The sequence below is a fragment of the Rhinopithecus roxellana genome, chromosome 21, assembly GCF_007565055.1.
Source record: "Rhinopithecus roxellana isolate Shanxi Qingling chromosome 21, ASM756505v1, whole genome shotgun sequence".
Taxonomy (NCBI): Eukaryota; Metazoa; Chordata; class Mammalia; order Primates; family Cercopithecidae; genus Rhinopithecus; species Rhinopithecus roxellana.
The window spans coordinates 47,925,530-47,951,873 of NC_044569.1; the positions used below are offsets into that span (position 1 = coordinate 47,925,530).

The following is a 26,344-nucleotide window of genomic DNA, read 5'->3' on the forward strand; positions in this document are numbered from 1 at the left end:
ATAGAAGGAAAAAAGAAAATATATACATGTTTTTGCATAAGTCAAGAGGTATAAATCCTCAGGTTGGACGAAGGCCCCATAAAAGTGAATAGAAAGTCGGGAAGTGGGAATGAAGGTGGCAGAGGTGTGGAGGAAAACACTGGGAAGAGTGGGGGGCTCAGCCTCCACCACCTGGAGCACCCTGGGATTACAGTAGCAGAGGGAACGATCTTAGAGGTCACTGCCCTAAAACTGCTTCACTTCTTCCTCCTCCAGGCAGATGATGAGCGGAATTACCACATCTTTTACCAGCTCTGTGCTGCTGCCGGTCTTCCAGAATTTAAAGAGCTTGCGCTAAGTAAGTCAACAGGTGCATGCCTATCTTCAGGGGTGGGCTACGGCTCCAGCGGGTGCACAGCTGGGGGCTCTGCTCAAAGCCCTCCGTCATGGGTTCTTGTCTCAGCTCTGCCTCTTATGTGGCCATAACCCCTAGGCCTCTCTAAATTTCACTGCCCAGTTAGTAAAAGAGGGTTAATTGTACCCAGTCCACCTTGCACAGAAAGTGTATGAGAGGATAAGAGGCAGGGGTGGAACAATGTTTTGCATGGCATGGTTATTCTTTTCATGCTTTATTATTTTGAAAGATACGTTTACACTTCAAGCATCATAGGAGATGTGGCCCAGCCATAAGAATCTAGATATAAAAGTAATATGCATCATATAATCATAACCAGCCTGTTTTAACTCATGGTTAAGGATTGAGGCAAAGAGAAAGGGGTAAGAATAAAGCAGGGATAAAGTGGGGGTGGCTCTAGAGCCATATGGATGCAGTAGAGCATGGCCACAGAGGAAAAGAGGGGGCTTTGGCACGTGAGACTCTGGACTGCCAGGCCGTCTGATCTCTCCTGGACTGGCATGGAAGCTTCTAGCACATCCTCACTGGAGGGAGAGAGATGGAGCAACCCAAAGTGCCCCTCCACAGAGGCCGAGGGGATAAGGCACCTCGTCATCATCCCCATCACATGAGCACCACCCTTTGTTTCCACTCCTGCTGCTTCCTGAGGGGTGTTAGCAAGTTTCATTTGCTTTGAGGCTGTTGATGTGGAGCCAGCGGAGCAGTGAGCAGGCTTTAGTTCCTGACTCCATACCACAGAGCAGCTCTGCTTGGGTCTGGAGACTTTTGCCCTTCTCTGTATGGGGCCTTATGGGGTGACAACTGATTTTTGCTGCTGAGTCTTCAGGCACGTGTGTGTGAAGAGGGCAAGCCTCGGGTCCAGCTGCGTCTTGGCATCTGCCACACTTCCTGTCCCTGTCCTGCTGTCTGTGTTTTGGGGGCATGTGGGGAGGTCTAATACTAGCAGATGGTATGAAGATCTGGGTGTCTAAACAGGGTAGTTGGTCTTTGTGCAGCTGTGCAAGAAACAGACTTCTGAGGCTTGGCTGTCGCTGATCCAAGTCCTGGCCGTCAGTGAGGGTCCAGCACCAGACCCACCTGAGTTCCCAGTAGCTGAAATCCATCAAGTGGTTTCAGCACAAGTCTGCCCTCATAACTCTTACTTGCTTATGAATCCCTGTATCTTCAATGCTTGTACCATGCAACTTAGCAATAATTCTTTCATTTGTTCATCAAACTCTCTTCAGGCCATGTTAGGCCCCAGGAATGCAGCATTGAGCAAAACAGTTTTGGGTCCTACCCTGCTTAGCTTGTCAATTATATGATACAGAGTGCTAAGGGCTGTGCTGAAGGAAGCAGAGGAGGGCTGGGAGGCTCCCCCTGGGAAGTAATATTTAAATTGGGACCTCAGGGAGAAAACTCTGGCTGACGTCCATTGCTAGTTTTGTCCTATTCTCTAGCTGGTCAGTGCTTGCAAGTCTGATTTTCCCAGGAACATGATAAATATGATAAAATCCTTGAGGACAAGAAGTGTGTGTTCCCTGCTATGCAGAACAGGTGCTGAGCACTCTTTGCACACTGTCCTGAGCTGGAGCCTGTGGCTCTGAAGGCAGCTGTCAGTCTCATGCAGCCAGGTATGCATCCACATTAGGGGCCACTGCGATTCTCCTCTTTCCTTCCCAGAGCAGAACATAGGCCTCGCAGGGCTTTTCAGGGCCAACTTGCAGGAGATGAATTTTTTTCCCCTCAGGTCAGTTTTATAGAAAATTAACAAATACTGGCAAGACCCATCTGGATGATTTGGATCACTTGTCCCAATTATAATTCTAAGGTAATGGGGAAAAAATCCTCCTAAATTTCTTTTTCAGTTACATGAGTCATATTGAGGTTAAACGTGATTTCCCCTTATTCCCTGCCTCTGCAAGGTGCATGGGTCCTCCAGGCTGCAGTGCTTGAAAGCTACCCAATTTGATCAGTTTTTTTTTCCCCACTCTTTCACTTTCATGTGCCCTCTGAGAATATTTTGGAGTGAAACAAGAGCCTTTGATGAGTGCTTGTTTTCTGGTGTCAGGCTATCCTTGGCCTCGTGGGTGGATTGGCTGTGGGCCCTGAAGCTTGGCATTTAGGTTCACCGATAACCCTGGTTGAGTAGCTGAAAACAGCAAACACATGGACTAGCCAAGGGCTCTAAGTGAATATTTGGACCTGCTTCGTATCCTTCTTCTCTTCTTACCCCAAAACATGCAGATCAAATGCACACAAGTCTCTGTAAGACCCCTTGGCTTGGCGTAAATTTTGTGCATTTGTCTGACAATGGAGGGTGCAGATTTGCATCCAGTTGTCCGCATTCTTCTTCTGCCCCATTGTTGGTGGGCTATTGCATTTAAAATGACCTCAAGAGATTTTTTTTTTTTAAGTTCAATGAATAATTTGTTAAGGTGTGAATAAATGACGGTAAAAACCATACAGGCCAAAGTCAATACCCTGGAATAACCTCCTGGCCCTTTTGTGAAGTAGCTGCCCCCTACCTTCCACTCACCGCTTATTTCCTCCCCATCTCTATGTTCCATATACACCAATTTCTGGTGGTACATCCAGTTGTAATGGGCCCATTTTCCCTTAAATACAGCCTTTAGGGGATAAGAAGTAAATTCCTTTTCTTCTTTTTCATTTCCATGGTTGTGTGGATAGTTTTATAAACAACCTCTCTGGCCTTGCATAGGTCAGAGCATAGCCTCCCCAGGTGATGTGCAAGCCCATGACTATGGCCTTGGTGCTCCAGTGCTCTAATCACTGGGTTCACGTTCTTCTCTGTTCTGTTGACTGCCTGATCCAGTCTCTGCCTATTGAACTAGTTAATGGGAGGTTTGTGGTACATTTCTCCTTGGGAATTCTTGGTAAAGAGGGAGCCCTAAACTGGAGGATGAGAGAAGTTGCTTTGGGAAGGGATAGTCTGTGTTCAGCTTTATGGGCCTGAAAGGAGGGCTGAGATCCAGGAAGGCCAAGCAGGTGGGGGAAGACTGAGTCCTGTTTGGATGTATCTTATTAAGAGGGTCTAGAGAGTGATGTGACTGGGTTGATTGCAGACCTTAATGCATATGGAAAGATGATCATTTTGATTGGTTTCACATCATTTAGTAGAAAATGCTGTAACTGACCCAGGTGGCCCCTGCAGTGACAAGCCTCAGCCTGAGGAAGTTGCCCAGCTGGGCCTGAGTTTGGGAACTGGGCCTGAGTTTGGGAACTGGGACGTGGGAAGGTGGGGTGTCTGATTCATAGCAACATCAGGCAGTAGGGCCTTGGCTGTTGACAATGAAAGGTTTTGGAAAGATGCTGAAAATGCCTTCCCTCCAATATGGAAGTCTAGTCTCCTCCTTCGGAGTCTCAGGTGACTCTTTCTGATATGTTTGGCTGACACTTGATGATGAGTTAGTTTGTATTTGTGGCAAAATCATGAGATGCTATAGATAAATTGTCACTTTTTTTACAATAGGGTAATCAAATAATGAACTCCCAGGCCTGACCAAACTGGGTGACCCTGGGAACCCCTTAAACCCCAGGTTACTCAGTTTGCCTTTCTGAAAAATGGGAGTAAATAATATAGACAGTCTTCTTCAGGTGGACACTAAAAATAATCAAATGAGATACTTTGAAAGGTGCGTGTAAAGGGAAAAAATAGTTGGCACTTTTATTAAGCCTTTGAAGCTGTTGTATTGCTCTGTGCTGGTGCTTTCTGCGTGCTTAGGTAAGAAAGAGCTAAAGTGCTATCTTCTGCAAAGATCGAATGTGGTTTTCCTCATTAAAATGTGCTGCTGCTGAGGCTGTGAGTGAGCTGGAGTCCTTCCTCTCTCTGTTCAAGTACCTTGGCCACTGGTCCTCAGAATTTGTTACCCCTCCAGGAAATCTTCACTCATAGAGTACAACTGATGTTCTGATTATTTGTGCCTGTGGGTAGGGTCACCTGGTGGTTATAGTTCAGGTTGTGTAGTCAGACTGGGGTCTAGGGTTGAGTTCTCTCTCTCCTTGGCTGGGCCTGGTCATGTATGCATAATGGACTGGAGGAATGGGCAAAGCTCAGTATGGCTTGGAGCATAGGATGCAAAGCGGGAAATGGGAAGAGGTGAGGGAGGAGACGTAGGCAGAGACCATTGAAGGCATGGACAGAGGGAAGAGCTGATGCATGATAATAAGGAAACTGGCGTATCTGGAACATAGAGATGGGGAACGAATAAGCCATGAGTCTGGAGGTATGTGGTGGCCACTTCACAAAAGGGCCAGTGGCTGTCCTAGGGTATTGACCTTGGCTTTGTGAGCAGTGGGACCTCTCAAAGGGCTTTTTAAGCAGATAGGGGTGGTATGACCAGACCTACTAGCATTTTGGGGTGGATTTAAAGGGATGGGTGCAGAAGCAGAGAGACTGGAGTAGTGTCTTTTTCAACAGTTCTGACAATGGAGCTGAAGGGCAATGGCAATCAGGATGGGGAAAGGAAAGAGACTTCAGAAATTCTTGGGATCAGATTGGAAGGACAGGTGTTGAAGGAGCAGTGGGAGCTGCGGTGAAGCTGCACCTCAGCACCTTTGACTGATGTGTTTCAGCCCTGCATGCTCAGGTCCAGGGAAAAGAATTTAGGGTTTTCAGGGAAGAGGGAAATCAGCCAGTGTCTCCTTTTGACATCCTGTCAAAACCAAACGTTATACACTTAGAACATGAAGTGCCAGGCAGGATAGTACCAGGCAGGATCACCACACAAGATACTATATCTTGTGAAAGATTTAAGTAGTTTTTAAGGGTAACTTTGATTACATGCAATTGTGGCCTTAAATGCTCACTTATAAGCCCTGCTTCCTCCTAAGAGCTAATTCTGCCGTCCTCTCTGTAGGGCAGATACTACCCAGGGCTTGTTGCATTTGTGTCCTCTTCTAAGCTTGGCTCTGAATTTTAAGACACCATCTGGGCCCCTCCTTACCAGCTGTCCCCTAGGCTGTTCCCAGAGACCTGACTGAAGAATAATTAAGCTGGGGGATGAGAGCAAACATGTAAGGGTATCAACCTGCATTTGTGCATGTACCCAGAGAGTTCAGGTGTGCCCAACTTTGTAAAACAAATGAACAAAAAAACTGGCACCTCGGGCACATATCCTCATTTGTCAAATGAGCTTGTCAGACTGAGATTATGTAAGTCATGGAAGTCTGTTTCTAGGATGGGAATACATTTTACTTTTATCAGATCTTTTTAAAAACAACGAATCTGTGATGAATGCTATTAAATGGAACTGTCTGTGACGTATATGCCTTTTGTGTTAACATATGTTTCCCATGCCAATTTTACATAAAGACAGCAGCACATTTCTGTCAGTGTCCTATAATTTTCTTGTACTATTCAGTTTTCTCTCCCATTTGCCATTGTGGATAAAGACTATTTTAAAGAGTTTCACATCCAGCTGGGCCTAACATTTGGTCTGGGATAGCATGCTAACAGAATAGAATCTTCATGTGTCATGATCTGTGGGATGAAGTGTCCTCCAGTGCCTCATGCCTTATTTCCTTGCCCCCAACAGCAAGCGCGGAGGACTTTTTCTATACATCACAGGGAGGAGACACTTCCATCGAGGGTGTGGACGATGCTGAGGACTTTGAGAAGACTCGACAAGCCTTCACACTCCTTGGTAAGGAGCTTCTGAGTTGGGGAAGCAGGCCCCGAGGGCTGATGGCACGGAGGGTAGAATGCAAGGTGATGTCCCACTGTGCTTGCCAGCAACCTGCAGGAGCTACTGGGAGATGCCTTCTTGCCCCTGGTGAATGTCATCTTACTCTCTTACCCATCCCAACCCTCAGGCTCTAGAACTTAAAATTTGGAGCTTCATGGCCTTTTTAAAAAATAATGTTATGAGAGTCCCTCTCCCAGGCACTGTACAGTATTGCTTTCCACTCGTGCAGGCTGTTGGAACCAATGGAGGCAAAGCAAGTGTAGCCATGTCTTCTCATGCTGTGGTCTGGGTTCAGTGTGCTCTAGCAGGAAGAACACAGCGTTGCACCCACCCAGTGCACCTGTGCACCACAGCATGAAATCAGAGTTGGAAGCAGGCTGTGAAGGTCTGGCAGCTGCATCACACATACAGTGTTAATTCTGTCAGCTCTGTTTCCATATAGAGCTTTAGCATTGGAATCCTTCAAACAAGTTCTCTGTCCTTCAGGGGCAGAAGGGGACAGTAGGATTGGAGGAAATTGCCATGCTCCCCTGCCACTTTTGGGGGAGAAGCGGTAAAGTAGAAGGTAAGCCTTTCTCAGTTGGGAGTTTGAAGTGTTAAATTCCTGGGACCTGCAGCCAGAAAAAGGAAAGCTCGAGAAGTCAGTCTGAAACCCCAAGTGGCGCGGGATGGCGCTTGTGTCTTCCCTAGCCCCTTCTCTGAAAGAGATATAACGTTTGGCTTCTGAGCCATATGACTAACTCAGAGCAGCATGTTAGGTTCTTTGGAGGTCAGGGAAGTTCTAGCCAATGTCCAAATAAAACATGGCCAAACAGGGCACACTGTAACCTCTCTATGGGGAGGCAACCAGACCCTTACTTCCCATGCTCCCAGAGCCAGTCAGTTCTCTGGGAAACTGGTACATAGGTAGGGTTTGTCTTTTGTACCCATGAACTATCAGACACAAACCACACTGGTTATTCCAAAGTAGGAAAATTAATATAAACAATTGTTAACTACAGCAGTAGCAGGTGATTGACTACAAAAAGGATAAATGAGGATTTTATAGAAGGTCCAGAAGTAGCAGGTGCAAAAGAACAGCTACTACCCCTGGGGGTGGTGGTGGAGGGGGTGAGAATAGCCAATAAAGATAGGAGAGGCCTCCACCCCAGCGGAGCTTTAGTTCACTTTGAAGAGGATGTGATGAAGAAACTTGCCCATAGGATGCAGGCCAGAACTGGTTTCTACAAGCAGGCTGCAGGTGCCCCAAGGTATGGGGTGCCAGAACTGCTCAGAAGCCACTGCTGGTGGGGAGATAGGCCTGAGGACAAAGAGCTGGAGCTCATCTGGAGGTTTCTGGACTCCCTGATAAATCATGATAACTATGGAGGACCAGAACCAGAAAAGGAATTGTCTTCCTGTGCTGTTGCCTTTCAAATCGCTGAAATGCCTTCTATTGAGCAAGCTTGACATTCTACTAGTAGGCAAAGGAGAAATGTTTACAGGGTCCAGTTCCAGTTTGATAGAGCAAAGAAGAGATGCTTTGAAGCTGAGAGATAAGTTGATAACTGGCATCCCTGACTTTCCCAGCACTACGTGCCTATCTTAGTCTCCAGAGTTGGGGAGCAAGTTTGGAGCAGAATTGACAGTGAGCAGGATACATTCTTCTCTGAATTTACAGGAGAAAGGAGAAGGCCTCTGGCAGCTGCCCTTGTAGTGCTGGTGTGGTCAGTGGGCACAAGCTGATATAAGGAGAGGATTGCTCGCTCCAAGGCTCTAAGGAGACTGGATACTTTAAAGCTCAAAGCAAATTGCTTTTGTAAAGCTAATTATTGTAATAAGACTTTCTTCTCTATTCTTTTTTTTTTTTTTGGAGACAGAGTCTTGCTCTGTTGCCCAGGCTGGAGTGCAGTGCCACGATCTCGGCTCACTGCAAGCTCCGCCTCCCGGGTTTACGGCATTCTCCTGCCTCAGCCTCCCGAGTAGCTGTTACTACAGGCACCCACCACCACGCCTGGCTAGTTTTTGTATTTTTTTAGTAGAGACGGGGTTTCACCGTGTTCGCCAGGATGGTCTCAATCTCCTGACCTCGTGATCTGCCCGTCTTCTCTATTCTTTAATAAACATGTCCCTTTTTTCATTGCAGGGATTAGCAAACTTAAAGGACAAGATAGTAAATTTTTTAGGTTTTTGGGCCATACAGTTTGTTGCAATGCACTCAACTCCACTGTTTTGTGAAAGTAGCAATAGACAGAATGTAAGAGAGTGGTCAGGACTGTGTCCTGATAGAACTTTAGTTATGAAAACAGGCTGTGAGCCATAGTTTGCCAACCCGTTTTACTCCTTAGGTTTGATTGATTGATTTTTGTCTTTTAGATTTTTTGCTTCCCATAGTGTGAGGTACCACTTGTTCAAAGAATCCCACAGCGTGAAATAATTTTCTCATCAGTGTAGTGCGAGGATCCTAACAATTATTAGGATTCAGTATTCATTTTGTATCTACCACTTACATTCCTACCATGACAGGGGGGTTAGGCCTTTGGAAATTGACAGATCACTGGTTCTCAAGAGTAAACGAGGTAGGCCAGGTGCAGTGGCTCATGCCTGTAATCCCAACACCTTGGGGGGCCGAAACAGGAGGATTCCTTGAACCCAGGAGTTCTGGGCAACATGGAAAACCGTGACTCTACAAAAAATAAAAATAAAACAAATTAGCTGGCCATGTTGGTGCACACCTGTCCCAGCTACTCAAGAGGCTGAGGTGGGAGGATTGCTTGAGCCCAGGAGTTTGAGGCTGCAGTGACCAGTGACTGTACCACTGGACTCCAGCCTGGGCAACAAAGCAAGACCCTGTCTCAAAAAAGTAGATAAATGAAGTAGAAAAGCTACTGTCTAGGGAATATATCCATCTTGTTCTGTGATGGTCCCAGCACCCAGCTCCTGTCTAGTAGCTTCAATGGGACTTGACTTAAGAGCAAGATAATCTAAGCTCAGACAAAATACCCTAGTGCTTTACCACCTACAAAGGTGCATAAGCGTCTAGCTTCCTATCTTGTCCTGAATACCAGCCTCTGGCTTTAACCAGGTGTATTCAGTTATGCTGAACCAAGATGGATGCTTAAATTCTTTGGTGTTTTTTGGGGGGATTTTTAAGCTAACACCACGTATTTGAATAATGCATATATTTTGATAGCTGCAAGTTCTTGCAGGCTGTGTAGCAGCCATTAGTCCAGTCATTCTGCCATTCATGTTTCTGAGCATCTGCTATGTTCCAGGCAGTTCCAGGCCCTGGGGACCTAATGATGAAGCAAGAACAGGGATTCATTATATTATTTACTTTGTTATTCTTTGCATGTTTTGAAATTTTACATAATAAAAACAAAAAAGTAAATATATGATGCTTACATCGTAGTGGCCATCTAACATGAAAGCCTAGAGTTAATTTTCCTTGGGTTGTCCACTTTGTAGATTATCTGGTGAAATGTTTTAATCCTAGCATGACATATCTGTGCCTCCCATTTTCACAGGAGATATTGACTTTTTTTTAGCCTGAATAAAATATTGCCTTAAAAAATAACTGCAGCTGGAAAGAATGGGGACAGCAGCTGTATTTCTTAAACTAAGTGGCAGGTTTACCGGTATTCATTCTATTGTTCTGTAGTCTTTTAAAAATGAGTCTGAATCATTTTGTAAAAATGCCAATGCCTTGCAAGCTAAATACAAATTAAGAGATTATCCATGCCTTTGATGATTCATATAGATAAATAACAAATCTGACAACAGGTGATTGCTGCCACAGTGGTTCTGGGGTCAGTGGTACCTGCCTATGACAGTGCATATAGTGTGGCGAACAGCTGCTCCCATCTGGGGATGGCCAGGGGCCAGCTGGCCATCCAGCCCCAGAACAGCAATCCCAAGAGAAGTTTCTCCTCTTCTTCCCTCATTGGCATTGGGGATGTGTGTCACAGATGTTTACAGGATATTATGTTGGGGAAAAAAATGATGGCAGATAAATGACCATTCTTATTAAACTCATAAAAACATCCATAAAGTGTTTGGTTGAAATGAAGCCCAAAATGAGCCTGCAGGATTGTTGCCTCTCTTTTACTCTTTGAGAAGTTAAAATGGCAGCATGACCCATCCGGTTTGGTCAGGACAATCATAGTGAGGATATTTTCTTTTTAGTCCGAGGAGCCCCTTTGCCCTCTGAGCTGTTACTGTGAGTGGTAATTACTTGGTGAGGAGCTAGGATCATTTTAGTAGTCATCAGGCCAGAAAGGAAAAATCAAACTTTATTTAAAAAAAAAAAAAAAAGTCCTTAGAAAGGGTAAAATGTCCTTTCCATCCGACCATGGATATTGAGTGTCATTCATTCATTTTTTTTTTTTTTTCCAGGAGTGAGAGAGTCCCATCAGATAAGCATTTTTAAGATAATTGCTTCTATCTTGCACCTTGGAAGTGTGGAGATTCAGGCTGAGCGTGATGGTGATTCCTGTAGTATATCAGTAAGTTGCACACCAACACTGGAGATAAAATGTATGCAATTTACCCTGTTCTTACAGCTTGATATGACTGAAATGTGTCTTTACAGTTAGAGGACACTCATAGGTTATTTATTCTTAACAGTAATGGTTTCTGTTCACTTGCTGATAATTTTTTCAAAGAGCCAACCCTTTAAAAATCAGCTGCCATCAAGTTTCTGTTGCCGAGGGCAGGGCATGTAGTGGCTATTTGATAAATTCTTTTTGTTGGGTTGACTTCCCAAGTGCCCTGAAGTACACAGAATTCTACATGTTGTCAATCCATTGAGTACTTTCTGAGCACCAGACTGAGGTCCCCGCTGCAAGGAGATGAAAGGGCACAGGGCACCGTACCTGATGCTTCAAAGGGGCTTATAGTCTAATTGGGTGAACAAGGCAGGTGGCAACCCTTCCCAAGATTCTGACAGCACAAGGTGGGCTGTTAAGTGAGACATCCATGTGAAAGTACGGCAAGCTGTCAGGTGCTCCGTGAAGGCTCACAACGAAGGTTATTTTCCTGATGCCCAGTGTAGTACTGATATGTGGTAGATACATGTCTAAGTGGATGGACGGGTGATGGAGTAAGCACCAGGGAAGTGGCACCCACAGCAATTGCTGTGCCCTCTGGAATTTAATGGTGTTGGGAAAAGCTAAAGCTGGTATGCTGACCTTGGATAGGTGAATCTGCAACGGTTCATTTTCTACCTCTTGTGCCTATTTATGGCCAGGTCCTAGGGAGGTGCAAAGTATGATTCTTGCTTCCAGGGACTTGGAATTTAAATAACCAGATACTGGAAAAGTACAAAAGACAACACCACCTGAGGGCGCGTGTCCATGCTGCTCACAAGCTGATGCTTATTCAACTGAGTGGACTGTAAATTAACCTCCTTCTGTTTGTCTAGAGTTGGGGGTTATGAGAAGTTCAAACTGGCCCTGTCTTCAGGGAGAGGAAGACCCGAACTGTAGCTGGGATTCAGTAGAGCTCATTGTGTATCGTCCATGGAAGGATACACAATCCATGGGGAATGATCTAGGGTTTGAGAGGGCCCCTGGGCCTGTCGGGCCTGCTGCCATCCCTGGCATGAATTCTGCAGCCTCATGAGAGCCTTGAAGCTCCCCTGTCGGGCCCAGTGGAAAAGGAGGAGGTGTTGGTGCTGGTAGTGTTAGGTGCCCTGGAGCTGTTTTGGATATCTGCTGCTTATGTACCTGTGTGGGTGCTCACCTTAGGGGGAAGGAGGGCGTGGTACAGCGGAGTTGGCAGCAGTGATGCCATGGGAAGGACTGTCATGTGCAGATGAGGACCTGTGGCCCAGGGAGTGGTGGAGGAGCCTCCAGTGCAGGACAAACCCTCCCGTAATCTGAGTCTTTAGGGCCAGTGATGTATTATCCCAATGTCTTTCCCCTGATGAGAAAGGCATAGAGCATCTGTGCCTCCCCATGCACACAGCTCAGTCAGTGTCCTGTGTTCCTTAGGGCAGCTGTATTCTGTGTCAGGGACGGGTGAGATGGGGAACACCTGCACTGACCAATGCCTGGCTGAGGCTGGTAAGATGCAGGAAAGGTGACAGATGTGCCCTGCAGTTTGTGGACCTCCAGCCCAACACCCTGTTCCTCCCCAGGCCCTTCACAGGTCACTTCTTCTTTCATGGGTTCTTACCTCTCCTCTGTGGGGCTGAGCGGTGTGTGTGTGTGTGTGTGTGTGTGTGTGTGTGTGTGTGTGTGTGTGTGTGTGTGTTGATTACTTGCTGCCTACTTTTCTCCTTTGTGACACTCCAAACTCTGAGAGGGTAGGGTCAGTTCTCACTCTTTATTCTATCACCAGCGTCTACTATGGTGCCCAGCACTCACCAGGCACCCAAGAAGCAGATGGATGGATCACTGAGGTTCTCCAGGCCTCAGAGGTGGCACACAAGAGAGAAAGAGTGGATGGGCAATTCTGAGATCTTAGTGAGGCTGGTGGTTAGCATGAGAACCAGGGCTGGGGAGTCCCTGGGCTCCTACCTGCATTGTAGGGTGAGACCAGCAAAATTAAGGCTTGAGCCTGTAAGTGAAGTGTCTCTGATCTTACGGTTGATCCTCCACACCCAGCCTCCGGAGAATGTTCAGGTGAGAAGGGAAGTGAATGTTTATTAGGACTGTATCTGTTGGGCTCACTGTTGTCCCTCTAGTTACCACTGAGTGTTTATGTGGAGGTGGTATGAGAGTGGGAACATCAGGGCCTCTTAGGAAGGCATGGATGGAGGATGCAGGTGGTAAAGGGGTGGGATGGGGGCAGGAGGGAGGAGGCCTGAGAGGTTGAGGTTTGGATGCTGCCTGGTGTGGCAGCCCTTTCTCTGCTAGGTGGCAGGAAATTCCAGAAGGCATTTGGGTGCAGGTTTGTGGTCTGGGCTGGTCTTCCACTGTTTTGCAACCAGAGCTCTACAGATAACTAGTGGACAGCAAGGACTCTAAGTCGAGATAGCCAAGGTTCACATCCTGATTCTTCTTCCTGCATGTGTGACTTAGGGCAAGTGTGCTAACGTCTCTGTTTCCTCTTCTGTAAAGTGTGGATGACCACCTGCCTCAGTGCTGGAGTGAAGATCCCAGAAAGCCCTGTGTGGAAAGGTTTTAGCACAGAGCTCATGGTGAGAGAGTCCTTGTCTAGTATCAGCCTTAGTTATAGCCAGAATGAACCTTAAGAGCTTCCCTCTTGCTGTACAGGGGAGGAAAAAATAAGGCCCAGAGAGGGGAACCTCTTTCTCTGAGGTCAGAATGACAATGGCAAAGGTGGGACAGGGCCCAGGCAGTGTTCAGTCCCCTTCAGTCCTACCAGCCCGGCTTCCTTGGCTGGACTGCAAATCCTTGGGGAGGAGACTGCCCTCTGCTTGCCTGGTGGGCCCCGTTGGTGCCCTCACAGTGCCAGGCACAGAATGTGTGCTTCAGAAATGCATCGTTAAGTAGTTGCTACTGAGAGCCCCACTGATTGTGGTTTATTCCTCGGGCACATAGGATGGGCCTCCTATTGGAAAGGCTGTCTTTCCATAAGCAGTGTGCCTTCTGCTCAGTAGTTTTTATTTTTAATTAAAGCATGAGAATGTGCTCCATGACTGCCAGGGTTACCTTGGAGATGCAACAGCGTTCAATTGCATGGACACCAAAGGCAATTTATCTCTTGAATTTAGCAATATGGGCCCATAAAACTAATCTGCTACCTATGATGTTGGCTATTCTTAATGGATTTAGCATCATTTAATTTTGCCTAAATGTAATTGCACGATGTTAAATCAGTTTCAGTCAGCACCTTTAATCAACAGTCGGAAGAGGGTGAGAAAATCAAGCCCCGCCCCACTGTGGTGGATAAAAGCTGGTCCCCAGGATGGTTCTCAGACAAGTCTCTAACTCATGCTTTCTCCACTGCACTCACAGCACGAGGCCTCAGGGAGGGGAGGGTGCCCATGGGCATGTCTTGGGCAGTCATGGTAGCTGCTGGCAGGCCACTTAAATGTTAGGGAATCCATCTGCAGTGCCGTGCCTAGCAATTAAGAATTTCTTGGAAATAGGTCAGATGAGCAAATTGGACGCTTGCCACCTCTGAACTTGTTGCCTGCCAAGCGGTCCCCAGGCACTTAACTCTACCACATATGGCTTTATGTTTAGGGAAGGGGGAGACAGGTTGGCTTCAGAGAAAAAGGATCTTGGCCAGGAGAAGTAGCCATGGAAACTCTCCGATGAGTGTGAAACGATGGGGGCTTCTCCACACCCACCCAGCCCAAACCAAGCTGATTGTCCTGCCGGGCTGGGGTTAGGAGCTCTGGGCCAGAGGTCAGGAGGCCTCACTCAGCTTCATCTGAGTAATAAGGGACATTGGATTACAATGTAATTTCTTAAGAACATAAGCACTCTTTGATCAAATACTTTCCAAAAATGCTTCTTAAAATATCTATCTCTTGGTGCTACACGGTATATTAAACCAGTTCAGCTGTGTTTAACCTGTTCCTATCCTCTCCTTCTGTTAAGTAAAGCCAATTAATATTCTTTGCAACTACTGTTCCATAAACCGTACATTGGAAAAACACTGGCCTTAGTGATTTTGGATTCTATTATTCTGGCGTTCTATTATTTTATAACTGTTTTGGGTAGATGGATTTTAAATATATGTAGGAGGAAAAAAGTTGCCTGGGGATATGGTGTTAAGGGAGAAATCAAACAGTTATCTGTGTTAATTTTCATTAAGCCCTCATTTAAATCCTGCAAGACAGCCTCATCAGAAAATGAGTCCCACAAGCAATTGAGGGCCATTAAGAGATGGCACATCATGTTCTGAAGGATTCCCTTTCGACCTCAGCATGAATAAGCTCTCCAGCAGGCTTGAGGCTGGGCTACCAGCTTTCCCAGGTGTATTCAGATGAGTGAATGAATAACAGGTGAGAGAATGAATAACAACGATGAGCAGGTTTTCTCATAGTGCCCCGAGTGGGCTGCAAGGATTATCCAAGGAATTTCTACGTTTTGGTGAAAGAAGACAAGACCCTGTGGGAAATGTGGCTCTCCAGTGACTCAAATGTCAGGTGATGTGATTGGTATTTGGGTAAATGAGGGTCAAGACTCACACATAGTCCCTAGAGGCAGCTGGATAGGCAGGAGATACATTGGGCAGGGCAGTGGTAGAAGCCTTGTGCTGGGGGTGGGGCAGGGGCCTGGTTGAGTAGTTGTACCTCTCTGGGGCTCAGCTCAGCTTTTTACCGGTAGGAAAAAAGGCCTAAACTGGGGAAATTGCCGTTTCCTTCCAGCTCTGAGCATGTGTGATGTTATCGGCAGAAGTGTTCCAGGTGATCTTCCCAGGTAACGATGTGGTCCATGGTTTTGCCATGTATCTTAGCTTTCCACGTTGAGGAACTTTGTCTACATTCTTAAAACACTTGCGGTTTTGGGGGGGAAAAAGTTCAGTTTCTGTGATTTTAGCACCACTGAGGCTAAGAAGAAAGCGAGCCTGCTTAAAAGCATAGGACAGTACAGGGTCAGTCCTGGGAGCGACATCGTCCATTGCGTTTCAGCCTGTCTCCTACCCAGCACATCAGAACCACTCACTGGTATCACATACAATTTCAAAAACTCCTCAAGGTGATTCTCACTTAAGCTACCCACCCAGAAGAGCATCATTGATCTGGCCCATCCTGTTACTTTACAGAACGGGGAACTGACTTCTTTTTTTTTTTTTTTTTTTTTTGAGGCGGAGTCTCGCTCTGTCGCCCGGGCTGGAGTGCAGTGGCCCGATCTCAGCTCACTGCAAGCTCCGCCTCCCGGGTTTACGCCATTCTCCTGCCTCAGCCTCCCGAGTAGCTGGGACTACAGGCGCCCGCCACCTCGCCCGGCTAGTTTTTGTATTTTTAGTAGAGACGGGGTTTCACCGTGTTAGCCAGGATGGTCTCGATCTCCTGACCTCGTGATCCGCCCGTCTCGGCCTCCCAAAGTGCTGGGATTACAGGCTTGAGCCACCGCGCCCGGCCGGAACTGACTTCTAAGGGAGGGACATGGCTAGTGCCTTTGAAGCCCCCTCCATCTTAGGAGCCTGGGGTTTGTTTCTGAGCATGCAGCTGGTTAGATGGGGTGGCTCAAAGGCAATGCCTGTAAGTGAGGAATTCTAAGAGGGAGGAAGAGAGTTGCTTTCTGGGCTGTGGGTCAAGCACTCCATGCAGACCTCAGCATGTGCAAACTGCATTTGGTGTGAATATGCTTGTTACTCCAAATGGATTGCGTGGTCATAAGCTCTCGATTCTCATTCTGCTCCCTTCACTCAGGGACTCACCTCTTTCCGGTTACGCAGCAGCAGCCTGGCATGGAGGGAGGGGACAAGAAAGATGGAGAATGTTTTGGTTTTTAAAGTCCTGTAATTTGGTCATTAGCAGGTGGAATGATCAGTTTGAGCATTGCTCTCTAATGGGCTCTGTCATCTCCACTTAGGTCTGTGTGTGTGTGTCTGTGTGTGTGTGTCTGTGTGTGTCTGTGTGTGTGTGTGAGAGAGAGAGAGACTGCTGGGCTGGCAGCAGGGGATGTGCTGGGATTCTGGAGGGTTGGGAGGCCTTGGTTTTGGCTTGTTTTCCCTCTGGGCAGGAGGGTGGAAGACGCTGGTAGGTGGCAGCTTGTCTCCCACGCTCCTTCTGAACGTATCTCCTCCATCTCCCACAGCCCCAGGATGAACACCTAAGCAACTTCTGCCGACTACTAGGGGTGGAGCACAGTCAGATGGAGCACTGGTTGTGTCATCGCAAGCTGGTCACAACCTCGGAGACCTATGTCAAGACCATGTCCCTGCAGCAGGTGATCAATGCGCGCAACGCCCTGGCCAAGCACATCTATGCCCAGCTGTTCAGCTGGATTGTGGAGCACATCAACAAGGCCCTGCATACTTCCCTCAAGCAGCACTCCTTCATCGGGGTCCTGGACATCTATGGGTAGGCCTGCTGCCTGTCTCATTCTATCTGCTACCTAGGGTGGCTTCCTGCTGGCGCTTTACAGCCAGCGGGGGCCTTGGAGAGCTTCCTGGTGGTTCTCAACTTAGGGCAGTTTAAAATGTGTGGGGTCATTGTTAGTTGACACAATGATGGGGCCTGAGGCCAGGGAGGCTTAGTGGGCTATAAATATAAGGGAATAGTCCCCAAGCAAGAATGGACCTGTCAAAACACCGGGAGTTCCCCAATGAGAAACTCTGTAAGCATCCGTTTTTACACCTGAGAAAGTGAGGCCTGGAGAGGGAAATGACCTGCCCAACGGGATTTTGCAAGTTACTGTGAGAAATGGAACTTAGATTCAAGTTCTGTATCTCAGTAATATTTTATTTCCATCTACCATTTGACCTCATTGACTGTAACAGTCAAGGTGGCTATTAATACCATAATTTTGTCCCGTGCTGTGCAGATTTGTGTTTTGTGTGGTCATTCCTGAGGTTTCTCTTCCTTTCAGAATTCCAGCCTGATTGAAAGGACTGTTATTTATAACTTTATTTTTGGCAGGGAGAGCCACCGTGGTGTGGTGAAAGGGTACTTGCCTAGCCATCAGGAGACTATCACCAACCAGCTGAGTGAGTCTCCACAGATCACAGCCCGTCTCTGGTCTTTCATTTCTATAGCTTCAAATGAGGTTTTGAGCCACAGTCTCCCTGAGGTTCTTTCTAGGTCCTTGTTTGAAGTTAACACGAACTGGGTTGCAACCTGCCTCGCACTTCTTTTCTGACCAATGTTCTGTCCTCTTTAAGCTAACAATAGACTAAATCCTCCCGAATCTTTAAATTATAGAAGTCATGGAGTCTTAAAATAGAAATTCAGATCCATAGAAGTGAAGCGTCATAAGAACAGTGACACTCTGGTGCGAACAACTGCTTAGCAGGCTGGAACTCAGCCAATGCTCATCTTGCGATGAGGCTGGAGTAAAGGCCAGTCCCCTGTAGAAGCGGCCACTTCCCCATGCAGAGACAGGCTCTCCTAATTACATTTCTGATGCTGTTGCTTGTCCCTGGGTTTCACATTGAACTATGTTGCATGCTATGAAGAAAGAAGGCAATCTTTGTGATTTCTACCATCACAAAGGCCTCAGGAACATGCTAAAGAGTTGTCTCATGCACGAGTTAAGTAACATAAGAGGCATCAGAAGAAATTGTGGAAGGGTCTATTTGAGGGTTTCAATGCTTCATGCTGTACAAGTTTCAAGGCTGGAGAGGATATGCTTGCACAGTCAGGAAAGCTTTATGTGGGAGCTAAGATTTGAACTGGATCATTTAAACAGGGGTAGAATATGGAAACTGAGGGAGGCACCTTTGGGAACAGGAGTGCAACCAAGATGTGAGGAAGGAGCAGAGTGTGAAGGCAAACCTCCTTGCTGATAAGGAGCACACAGTGGAGAATCACCAAGAGCGGGAGGTGAGAAGAGGCATCCTCCCCAGGCCTTCAGCTGCATGACCCCCGGCAGGCCCCTTCTTCTCTGGTCCATCGAGTGCCTGCCTTGTGCTAAGCCCTTGTAGTTGCTCTTTGGAGAGCATAGAACAGTGTGTTCCAGCCTCATTGTCAATCATTAATTCTGTGTTGTTCTCTCTACTTTGAGTATTTTCAGGTAATTGGATATCCCAAAATACCTTTCAGTATTACCTTCCAAGTAAGAGCTGGGGAAACCCAAGCCGCAGCGTCTGACCCAATTCCCTTAATCCACTTGTAGAAGGATCTAATTTTACTGAGGTTTTGATTTAGGAAGATTAACATGCAGACTCATCAATAGCATGTAAAAATTTTATGATTTCAGTACTACTACTACATAAAATATCATGCCTCAGTTCTGTTGTGTATATATATCATCTTAATAATGCCTTGAATTTAAGTAGTCTGCTTCCTCCCTGCCCTGTGATCTTCCATTGGGTTTTTTGCTATTCTTAGGAGGCCTCCGTGAGCTGGGCTCCTGGGGCTGCTGAGTCCGCAGATGTCAGCCCGGCTTGTGCAAGCTGGGATTTTGTGTTTATATTTGCCATTTAATTTTTGTAATTGTTTGTTTTCTCTAACATCCTGTGACTGCCCAAAGGGGAGAAATAGATCCCACGGATGGCTTGTCTGGTTTGAAAACAATAGTTTTCCACGGGTGGGGTGGCAACCTGGAGGACTTGGTCTCCTATTCCTAGTGCCAACTCCTCACCTGTGTCTCCACCTCAGAGTGGCCTCCAGGCTCCTTTGAGACTGTCTGACAGCTTTTCCATGAGGGCAGGGTCCCGACACAGGGCCATCAGCATAAGGCCATTCTTGGGAATTTTCCTACCCTTTGTGCTGTCTTCCGGACATGCTATGTTGTTTTTTTCTTAATCTTTATTCTTTCTCAGAAGGCAGTTCGCTTTTTTTGGTTATAAAGTTGTCATATTTTAAAAGTGACTTCTTCTTGAGAGAAATAAGTCCCCATGTACGGTTACTCCTCTGTAGCTCAATGCAGTGCTGAGTTCACACTCTCTCAGAGTTAAGGATAACAAGTTAGATACAAGGGAATTCAGAGTGAACAAGCTAGCTGTATGCCTGGGCCATTGGTTGCCAAGAAAGCACTTACATACATGCTCTAAATGTGGAAGTGCATGCTACTCAATGGTCTGATTCACCAAGAAATTGTACAAATGTGGACTGGCCCAGGCTCTCTTTCGGGTAAGAGGGTATGTAATGAACTCTTAAAGAACTCTTAGGAGATTAAAATCAACAATTTAACAGAAGAGCAGGTGGCTTGAGTCTGGAGGTACTTTCTAATCTATCAGATCAGTGACATCATTTCTTAATCTGGGAGAAAACAACACAGAACCCTGGGTGGAGAATTGGGATAGCGTGTGTGAGCTGTTTACTGTCATCTGCCCCTTCCCACTTACAGTGTCTTATCTGCCTTATTTCCCTTGGACTTCACACACCTTCCAGAAACCCAACAAACCTGCCTTTTTGTTTTTTAATGTGGTCATTTCTTGGTTACCTGGAAGTGGGCATCACACTCAGCCCTACTTCTCGCCCTTTCTACTCACCTCCTTCCCAGTTCAAACTCATTCCAGTCGTTAGGCTTTATTCTATTCGTGACTATGAGAAGTGATTCTAAGGACCTTTTCATCCTCTGTGGCATCAGAAAACCCAAGCATTGTTTATTTTTTGAGTTTTCTATTCATATCCCTGACCATCAAACCCTGGAGGAAAAGACCATCTGTCTATTGTCTCACTCCTCCTTAGCAGGTGTGTGGGGATGCCTGAGTACCCATAGAGGATGCCCTGGGGCTGACCTGATGTCTTTGATTTTCTCACTTCTCCTTGTCTCTTTTGAGCAAGAGTGGCAAAAGTGGAGTTCAAAGAGAACAGAAAGAATACTGGGATGAGTTTCTGAATACAGCCAGCCACATCCATGACGTGGAAAGGAACAAGGCGTTGCCTGCCTCTCAGGTTGGAAATGTGCAAAGCTAGGAAATGAGAGTGGAACTGCCCTTCTTTCCCTTGACCCCACCAGTGGCCACTGATTTCTTCCACTGGGATAACTGTCCCTGGATGAGCTGCAGTACCTTTCTAGTGCATTACTGGCCTGCCAGTGAAGCTCATTCGTGAACTGAAGTAATTCTGTACCAAACATGAGCCATTCCACTTTTCCCCATAAATGTGTTAAATGTTACTACAGAATTAGCAGCCAGAGTGAATACACACTCATTTCTCTCTAAGCAAGCAGTACACACGCCAGCATAGTATACACACATTTCTCCCCATCACTGTGTTCTGACTCGTAGTTAACTTGTAGAGGAGAAAAGGCTGTGGGCTCCTAAACAAATTAGCATGGGCCACAGCTGCTTCCACCATGACTATGGTGAGTCCTCTGCTCAGAGGCCCTTCCCTGAGGCTTTTCTGAATGGTTCCAGACACCCAGTGTCTGGTGGAAGCTTCCCTACATCTGTCTCCTCTGTCCCACCCAGCTCCAAAAAAAGTGCAAAGCAAGCAGTACCCAGAGCAATTTAGCCACCCCAAGCTGAGCTCTTCACCTTAACCAAGGATCTGTGAAGTTGCCTTCACGGCATTTTTGACCAGGCAGGGCATAGAAATTAATAGGGGATATCCTGGCAGCTTTTGGCTGGGATTCCCTTTCCAGGTTGCATTAACCTGCATTTGCCTCTCTAGGCCTGATTAATTGCAGTGTCTAATCCTTTATACCTCTCTTCCCCTTGAGTCTCTAATCCTTTATTCCTATCCTCTCCTTGAGGCAACAAGAAATAAATGGCTTCAATTTGGGAAAAATACACATTTGCTTGTCTTTGATTCCAGCCTTCAAGATGCCAAGGTAGCAGAGGGCATTGGCTATGGCCAGCCCGTTCTTGCTGAGGACAGTTGGCCTGGGAGCAACACAGGCTGTAGCAGATTCATGTGTTCTGCCAAGGAACAGCTGGGGAGAGAATGAGGGTAGAAGGTGGGGAAGTTTTGGCCCCAGGAAGCAGGACATAGGATTTCCTGGGATTTTATATCCTCCTCAGTCCTCTGTTACTTTCTTGTGGTACTTCCTAATAATAAATTAACATCCAACTCTAATCAGTGCTCTTTAATGGTATATTTACGAATGCTTTTAAGGCCGGGCACGGTGGCTTATGCCTATAATCCCAGCACTGTGTTGTTAATGGTGGAGGGTGTCCAGGTTCTTGGCGTCTTGAACAAAGAATTGGACAAAACGCACAAAGCAAGGAAGGAATGAAGGGATTTATTGAAAATGAAAGCACACTCCACAGTGTGGGAGTGGGCAGAATGAGTTTTACATATTCACTTACAAGTTGTTACGTATTCTGGATATTAATCTTTTATCAGAAATATGATTTGCAAATATTTCCTCCCATTCTGTAGGTTGACTACAATGATATATTTTAAGTAAACTTCTTAGACCCACTGTTCATCTTTCTTTGGTGAGGAAAAAAGATATTCTTTTGCTTTAGTTTTCTTGGTCTCACTCTCCAAAATAAACTTATAAATAACCTCAACCTCAAATCTGCAATAGTTATTTGGAGGCTACCCATCTCCTCTCTAGCCAGTCACAGAAAATGGAGGGGGAGAAATCAGTGATTGCATTAACCCTTCAGCCTGTGACAGTGACCCAGCCCTGGACAGCCCAGAAAATCCCTGGACATGCCTTCTTCAGGGAGGACATGCATGGCTGCCACAGTGTTCTCAAACCTTGCAGATCATCGGAAGCTGTTGGCTTCACCCTGGAGTCTCCCAGCCTCTTAAGAAAGCCTCATAGCTCAAGAGGGCTCTAAAGTCAGGCTCAACCTTCCCGAATTGTTCTGAGGTGGCCCTTTGGAGTGTGCCTGTAGCCTGACACTGCTCTGTGCTTCCAAGGCTCAGATGAAGTTCCATTTTCTCTCTGTCCACGCCAGTACTCCCACACTATTGTGGCAGGCCAGGTCTCACTAGCGTAGACCTCTATAGCAACTGTTTCAGCACTGACTGAGTAGGTAAGTTAAATATCAAAAGCTGAAAAAGCCAGTGCCCACATACAAAGGCTGGAATGTAACAAGAGTCCACCAAGAGTCTTGCCTAGGCCCTTCCTGGGCCATAAAGCATGACAAAATAAGGAAGGAATTCTTAACAGGACCTGTTTAAGATTAAACAAGTTTTATTGTGGGATCTGAAGAAACTCCCCAGGTCTCTAGAAACAAGTTTATTGAGGGGTCTGAAGGAACTCCCCAAACCTCTAATTTAGCAGGAGACAAGATAAGGGTAATCACCCCAGCACCTGGACCCATTTAGATTAAGTAAATTCACTGAGGCTCCAGAGAAAGTCTTAGAGACTCAGATCTTAGTTATAGATTAGAAGAATCTAATCTTCCATCTGGGCTGGAAGGCCCCCAATTCAAGGCAGTGACTGGCAGACACGGTGCTCATCCTGCTGGGTCTGGAGTGCATAGGGGTGGCCTCCTTCATCCCAGCATACACTTGACATCTTTGATCTTGTTTTTTCAACCTAGAATTATTTCTCGCACATGGGTGTGGCCAAAGACCATGCTTTAATGTGGTTTGTCTCCAAGCAGTTGACTTCTTCAATCTCTAAATGATTTCCCACTCCTCCATGTTTTATACCTTGCTGAGGGAGGTGAGCACCAGGGAAGGAGAAACCTGATACATTCCAGGCATTGGCCCGGCCCCTTTGGGTGTCTGATGCCTCTATCTGTGGTGGTCCCTCTGCACAGGTGCTATCTCCCCACCACCACCACTACCTTTATGTCTTTGGATAAATGTACACTTACATGTAGACATATAGCTTAGAAGGTATATATGCTCTGGAAAACTTTGTAATTTTTAGTTGGGCTGGCAATAATTTCCAGGCCTTATCCTTGTAACTGGTTGCAGAAAATAAACACTCTGTTCCTCCCCAGCTCATCTGCATCTTGTTACTGGGCCACAAGAATAAGCCTGACCTTCAGTTTGGTTTGGGAACACTATGGCTTCATTGTCTTTTAAAAACCGACCACACATACAGTTTCTATTCCTTGGGGAGGTTCTCATCTACTAGTTTCCTATCATCAGCCCAGTAGCTCTTCTGGACAGGGACTGTGACTTGCTCATCTTTGCAGCCTTCACAGTTTGGGACAGTTGGTTGTTAGGTTGGGAGAGGATTGCCATATAGTGGGTGTTTTCCTGTCCTGCATTAGAGTTTCAGGCCTGAAGATGAGCTGGGAATTGGAGCATTTGGCAAATTGAGTGGATTTAGGTACTCAAGAGGAATAACTGCCCTTCGCCTTGGGGTGTGAACAGTGCCTGGGATTGTGTTGTCTCTAAAAAACTAGTCTTGAGTTGGAGCATCTAGGTACAGAGAAGCACCTGAGCAGAATGCAGGCCCCACCATTCCAGGATGCAACCAGCATCCCGAGGTTGTTCAGTAAAGAGACCAGAAGGGTTGGCCTCTCTGACAGACCCAGGGTGGCCTTGTGAGATTTTATAGGCTTCAAGATGGAAAGGGACCTTGAAAGGAGGTCTGGATCATTTCTCTGACCCCGATGCATGATGGCCCTGCTTTTAAAGGCTTCTCCAGGGAGAATTTCCCCACATGATATTTTCTGTGTGACTTCTAATAATTATTCCCTAGAAGCTATCCTCTGTATCTAACCTATAGTCCATATCTTTTCAGTCTACCAAAGGCAGAATGCTGGAGAGTGAGCTTTATAAACTGGAAAGACCAGGCTGAGCTAGGAGATTTTAGTTCCTTTGACCTGTGCCAGGGGAACATCGAGTTTCCCAATCTTTAAAGCATCTCATTGCCTCTCTGTTCTCTCTCCAGGTCATGGAGTGAGAGGTTCAAGGAGGTTGATCATTAACTTAGTGACTAATTGACTTTTTATTGCAGTTTCACTTTCCAGTAGACACTACCTTATTTGTAGAGGCATGTATGGCCGTTACTACGCTCTGAAGTTAAGGTAGAATGAGAAGGACATTCTATACTTTTCTACTATGAAAATAGAAATTGAAATGGCGTGATCATTGTGCCATCGAGAGACCAGATGCCACGTTTCAGCATCGAGTCTTATTCTATGTTTTGACCTTACTCCGGCCCAAGGATTCTGGTTTAAATATTCTCAACATTGATTTTACAAGAGAAATTCCATTCTCTCGAGTATATAAATTTCTTTGTGACACTTTAATGTTGTGAACTATAAATTGATTCATTGTGTTTATTTTAAAAAGTATTCTCTGTTGATGGGAGGAATTACTACAAATATAATTCCATTGTAAAGGAAAAGTTACCCGATCTTCCTGACTGTGGCTTCTGAGGTCTGTCATTTTAGATGTTTCTCCGAGCGGCCCGAGCCCCTCATTCATTTCTGGGCCTCTGGCATTACAGTAATTATGCTAGATGGCAGAGGAATTGTTACCAGATAATACCTTAGAAATGGGAAAATTACAAGCTAATTTCAGGCCATCTCAAATTAATGAGAATGTTCTTTGTGGAGTGCTACCAATGGAAACCATTAGAAAATGACAAGTGGGAGATATTTAAATCCTCTGTGGAGCTTAGCACAGCTCTGCCAGCACACCCAATTGCTATTATCTGGCCAATTGCTGGGGTGGCTCTTTTATCTCCCACCTAGGTTTTATTAATTGAATTTCCTCTGGGGCTTTGCTGTCATCAGCAGCCTCTCTCAGGGTGGAGGATCAGGGAAGGCAGTAAGGTTCTAAGGGACATAGCTCAGTCTTTAAGACTGTCATCTGGGCTGGAAGGGCCCCAATTCAAGGCAGTGACTGGCAGATACAGTGCTCCTCCTGCTTGGTCTGGAGTGCATAGAGGTGGCCTCTTCATCCCAGCATACACTTGACATCTTTGATCTTGTTTTTTCAACCTAGAATTATTTCTCACACATGGGCATGGCCAAAGACCATGCTTTAATGTGGTTTGTCTCCAAGCAGTTGACTCCTTCAATCTCTAAATGATTTCCCACTCCTCCATGTTTTATACCTTGATGGGGGAGGTGAGCACCAGGGAAGGAGAAGCCTGATACATTCTGGGCACCGGCCCGGCCCCTTTGGGTGTCTGATGCCTCTATCTGTGGTGGTCCCTCTGCACAGGTGCTATCTCCCCACCACCACCACCACCACCCTCAGCCCCCACCAGGGCCAGCTGCAACATTTCTCTCTGGGATGGTACTGAGGGAGTACGCTCATACTGAGGGAGCTTGCATGACACTTTGTGTGACACTGAGAAAATTTAGTTGTCTGTACTGAAGAATAGAAAGGGTAGAGACATGGAGTGGGCTGAATGGAGCCTGTGTCCATTGCTGTTACCTCGTTGGTATTACTGCTTGCCCTTTCCCATTCACCATGAGCTCAAATACCTCCTTCTAGGACATCATCCTCCATATTCACAGCCCTTCCACCTCATCTGTTTTTCCTTTTTCATGAAACTTTTCCTCCTCTGAATTAAGACTGTGGTCTCAGAAATCAGACTGTCTGGGTTCACACACTGCCTCTCTGCCTACCGACTCTCTGGCCTTGGATGGCACAGCTTACTCAGTCTCCCTGCCCATCAGTTTCTTCAGCCACAGGATGGGGTTAATAATAGACCCTAACTCTTGGCTGCTGGGGACGTTGCTGAGAACCCGTGGAGCACTTGGGCTTAGTGTTCTGCGGGCTCTCGTTAGCAGGGCCACTGCCGCCCACTTGGTGCATTGGGCAGTGTAGAATGAGAAGAGGTGTGTGTGTGTGAATGAGAAGTGTGTTTGTGTGTGTGTGTGAATGACGAGTGTGTGTGAATGAGAAGAAGTGGCAAATGTCTAT

General features: G+C 46.4%; 1 protein-coding gene across 3 annotated transcripts in view; it reads left to right on the plus strand.

Moving 5' to 3' along the window:
* The window catches only part of MYO5B (myosin VB), a 387,050-nt gene that overhangs the window by 210,732 nt on the left and 149,974 nt on the right, over positions 1–26,344 (plus strand). For all 3 annotated transcript variants that reach the window (XM_030925854.1, XM_030925855.1, XM_030925856.1), the window contains exons 7-10: positions 256–337; positions 5,932–6,039; positions 10,456–10,565; positions 16,746–17,011. In XM_030925854.1, coding sequence (XP_030781714.1) covers positions 256–337; positions 5,932–6,039; positions 10,456–10,565; positions 16,746–17,011 — 566 coding nt within the window. The remainder of the gene's footprint in view (positions 1–255; positions 338–5,931; positions 6,040–10,455; positions 10,566–16,745; positions 17,012–26,344) is intronic.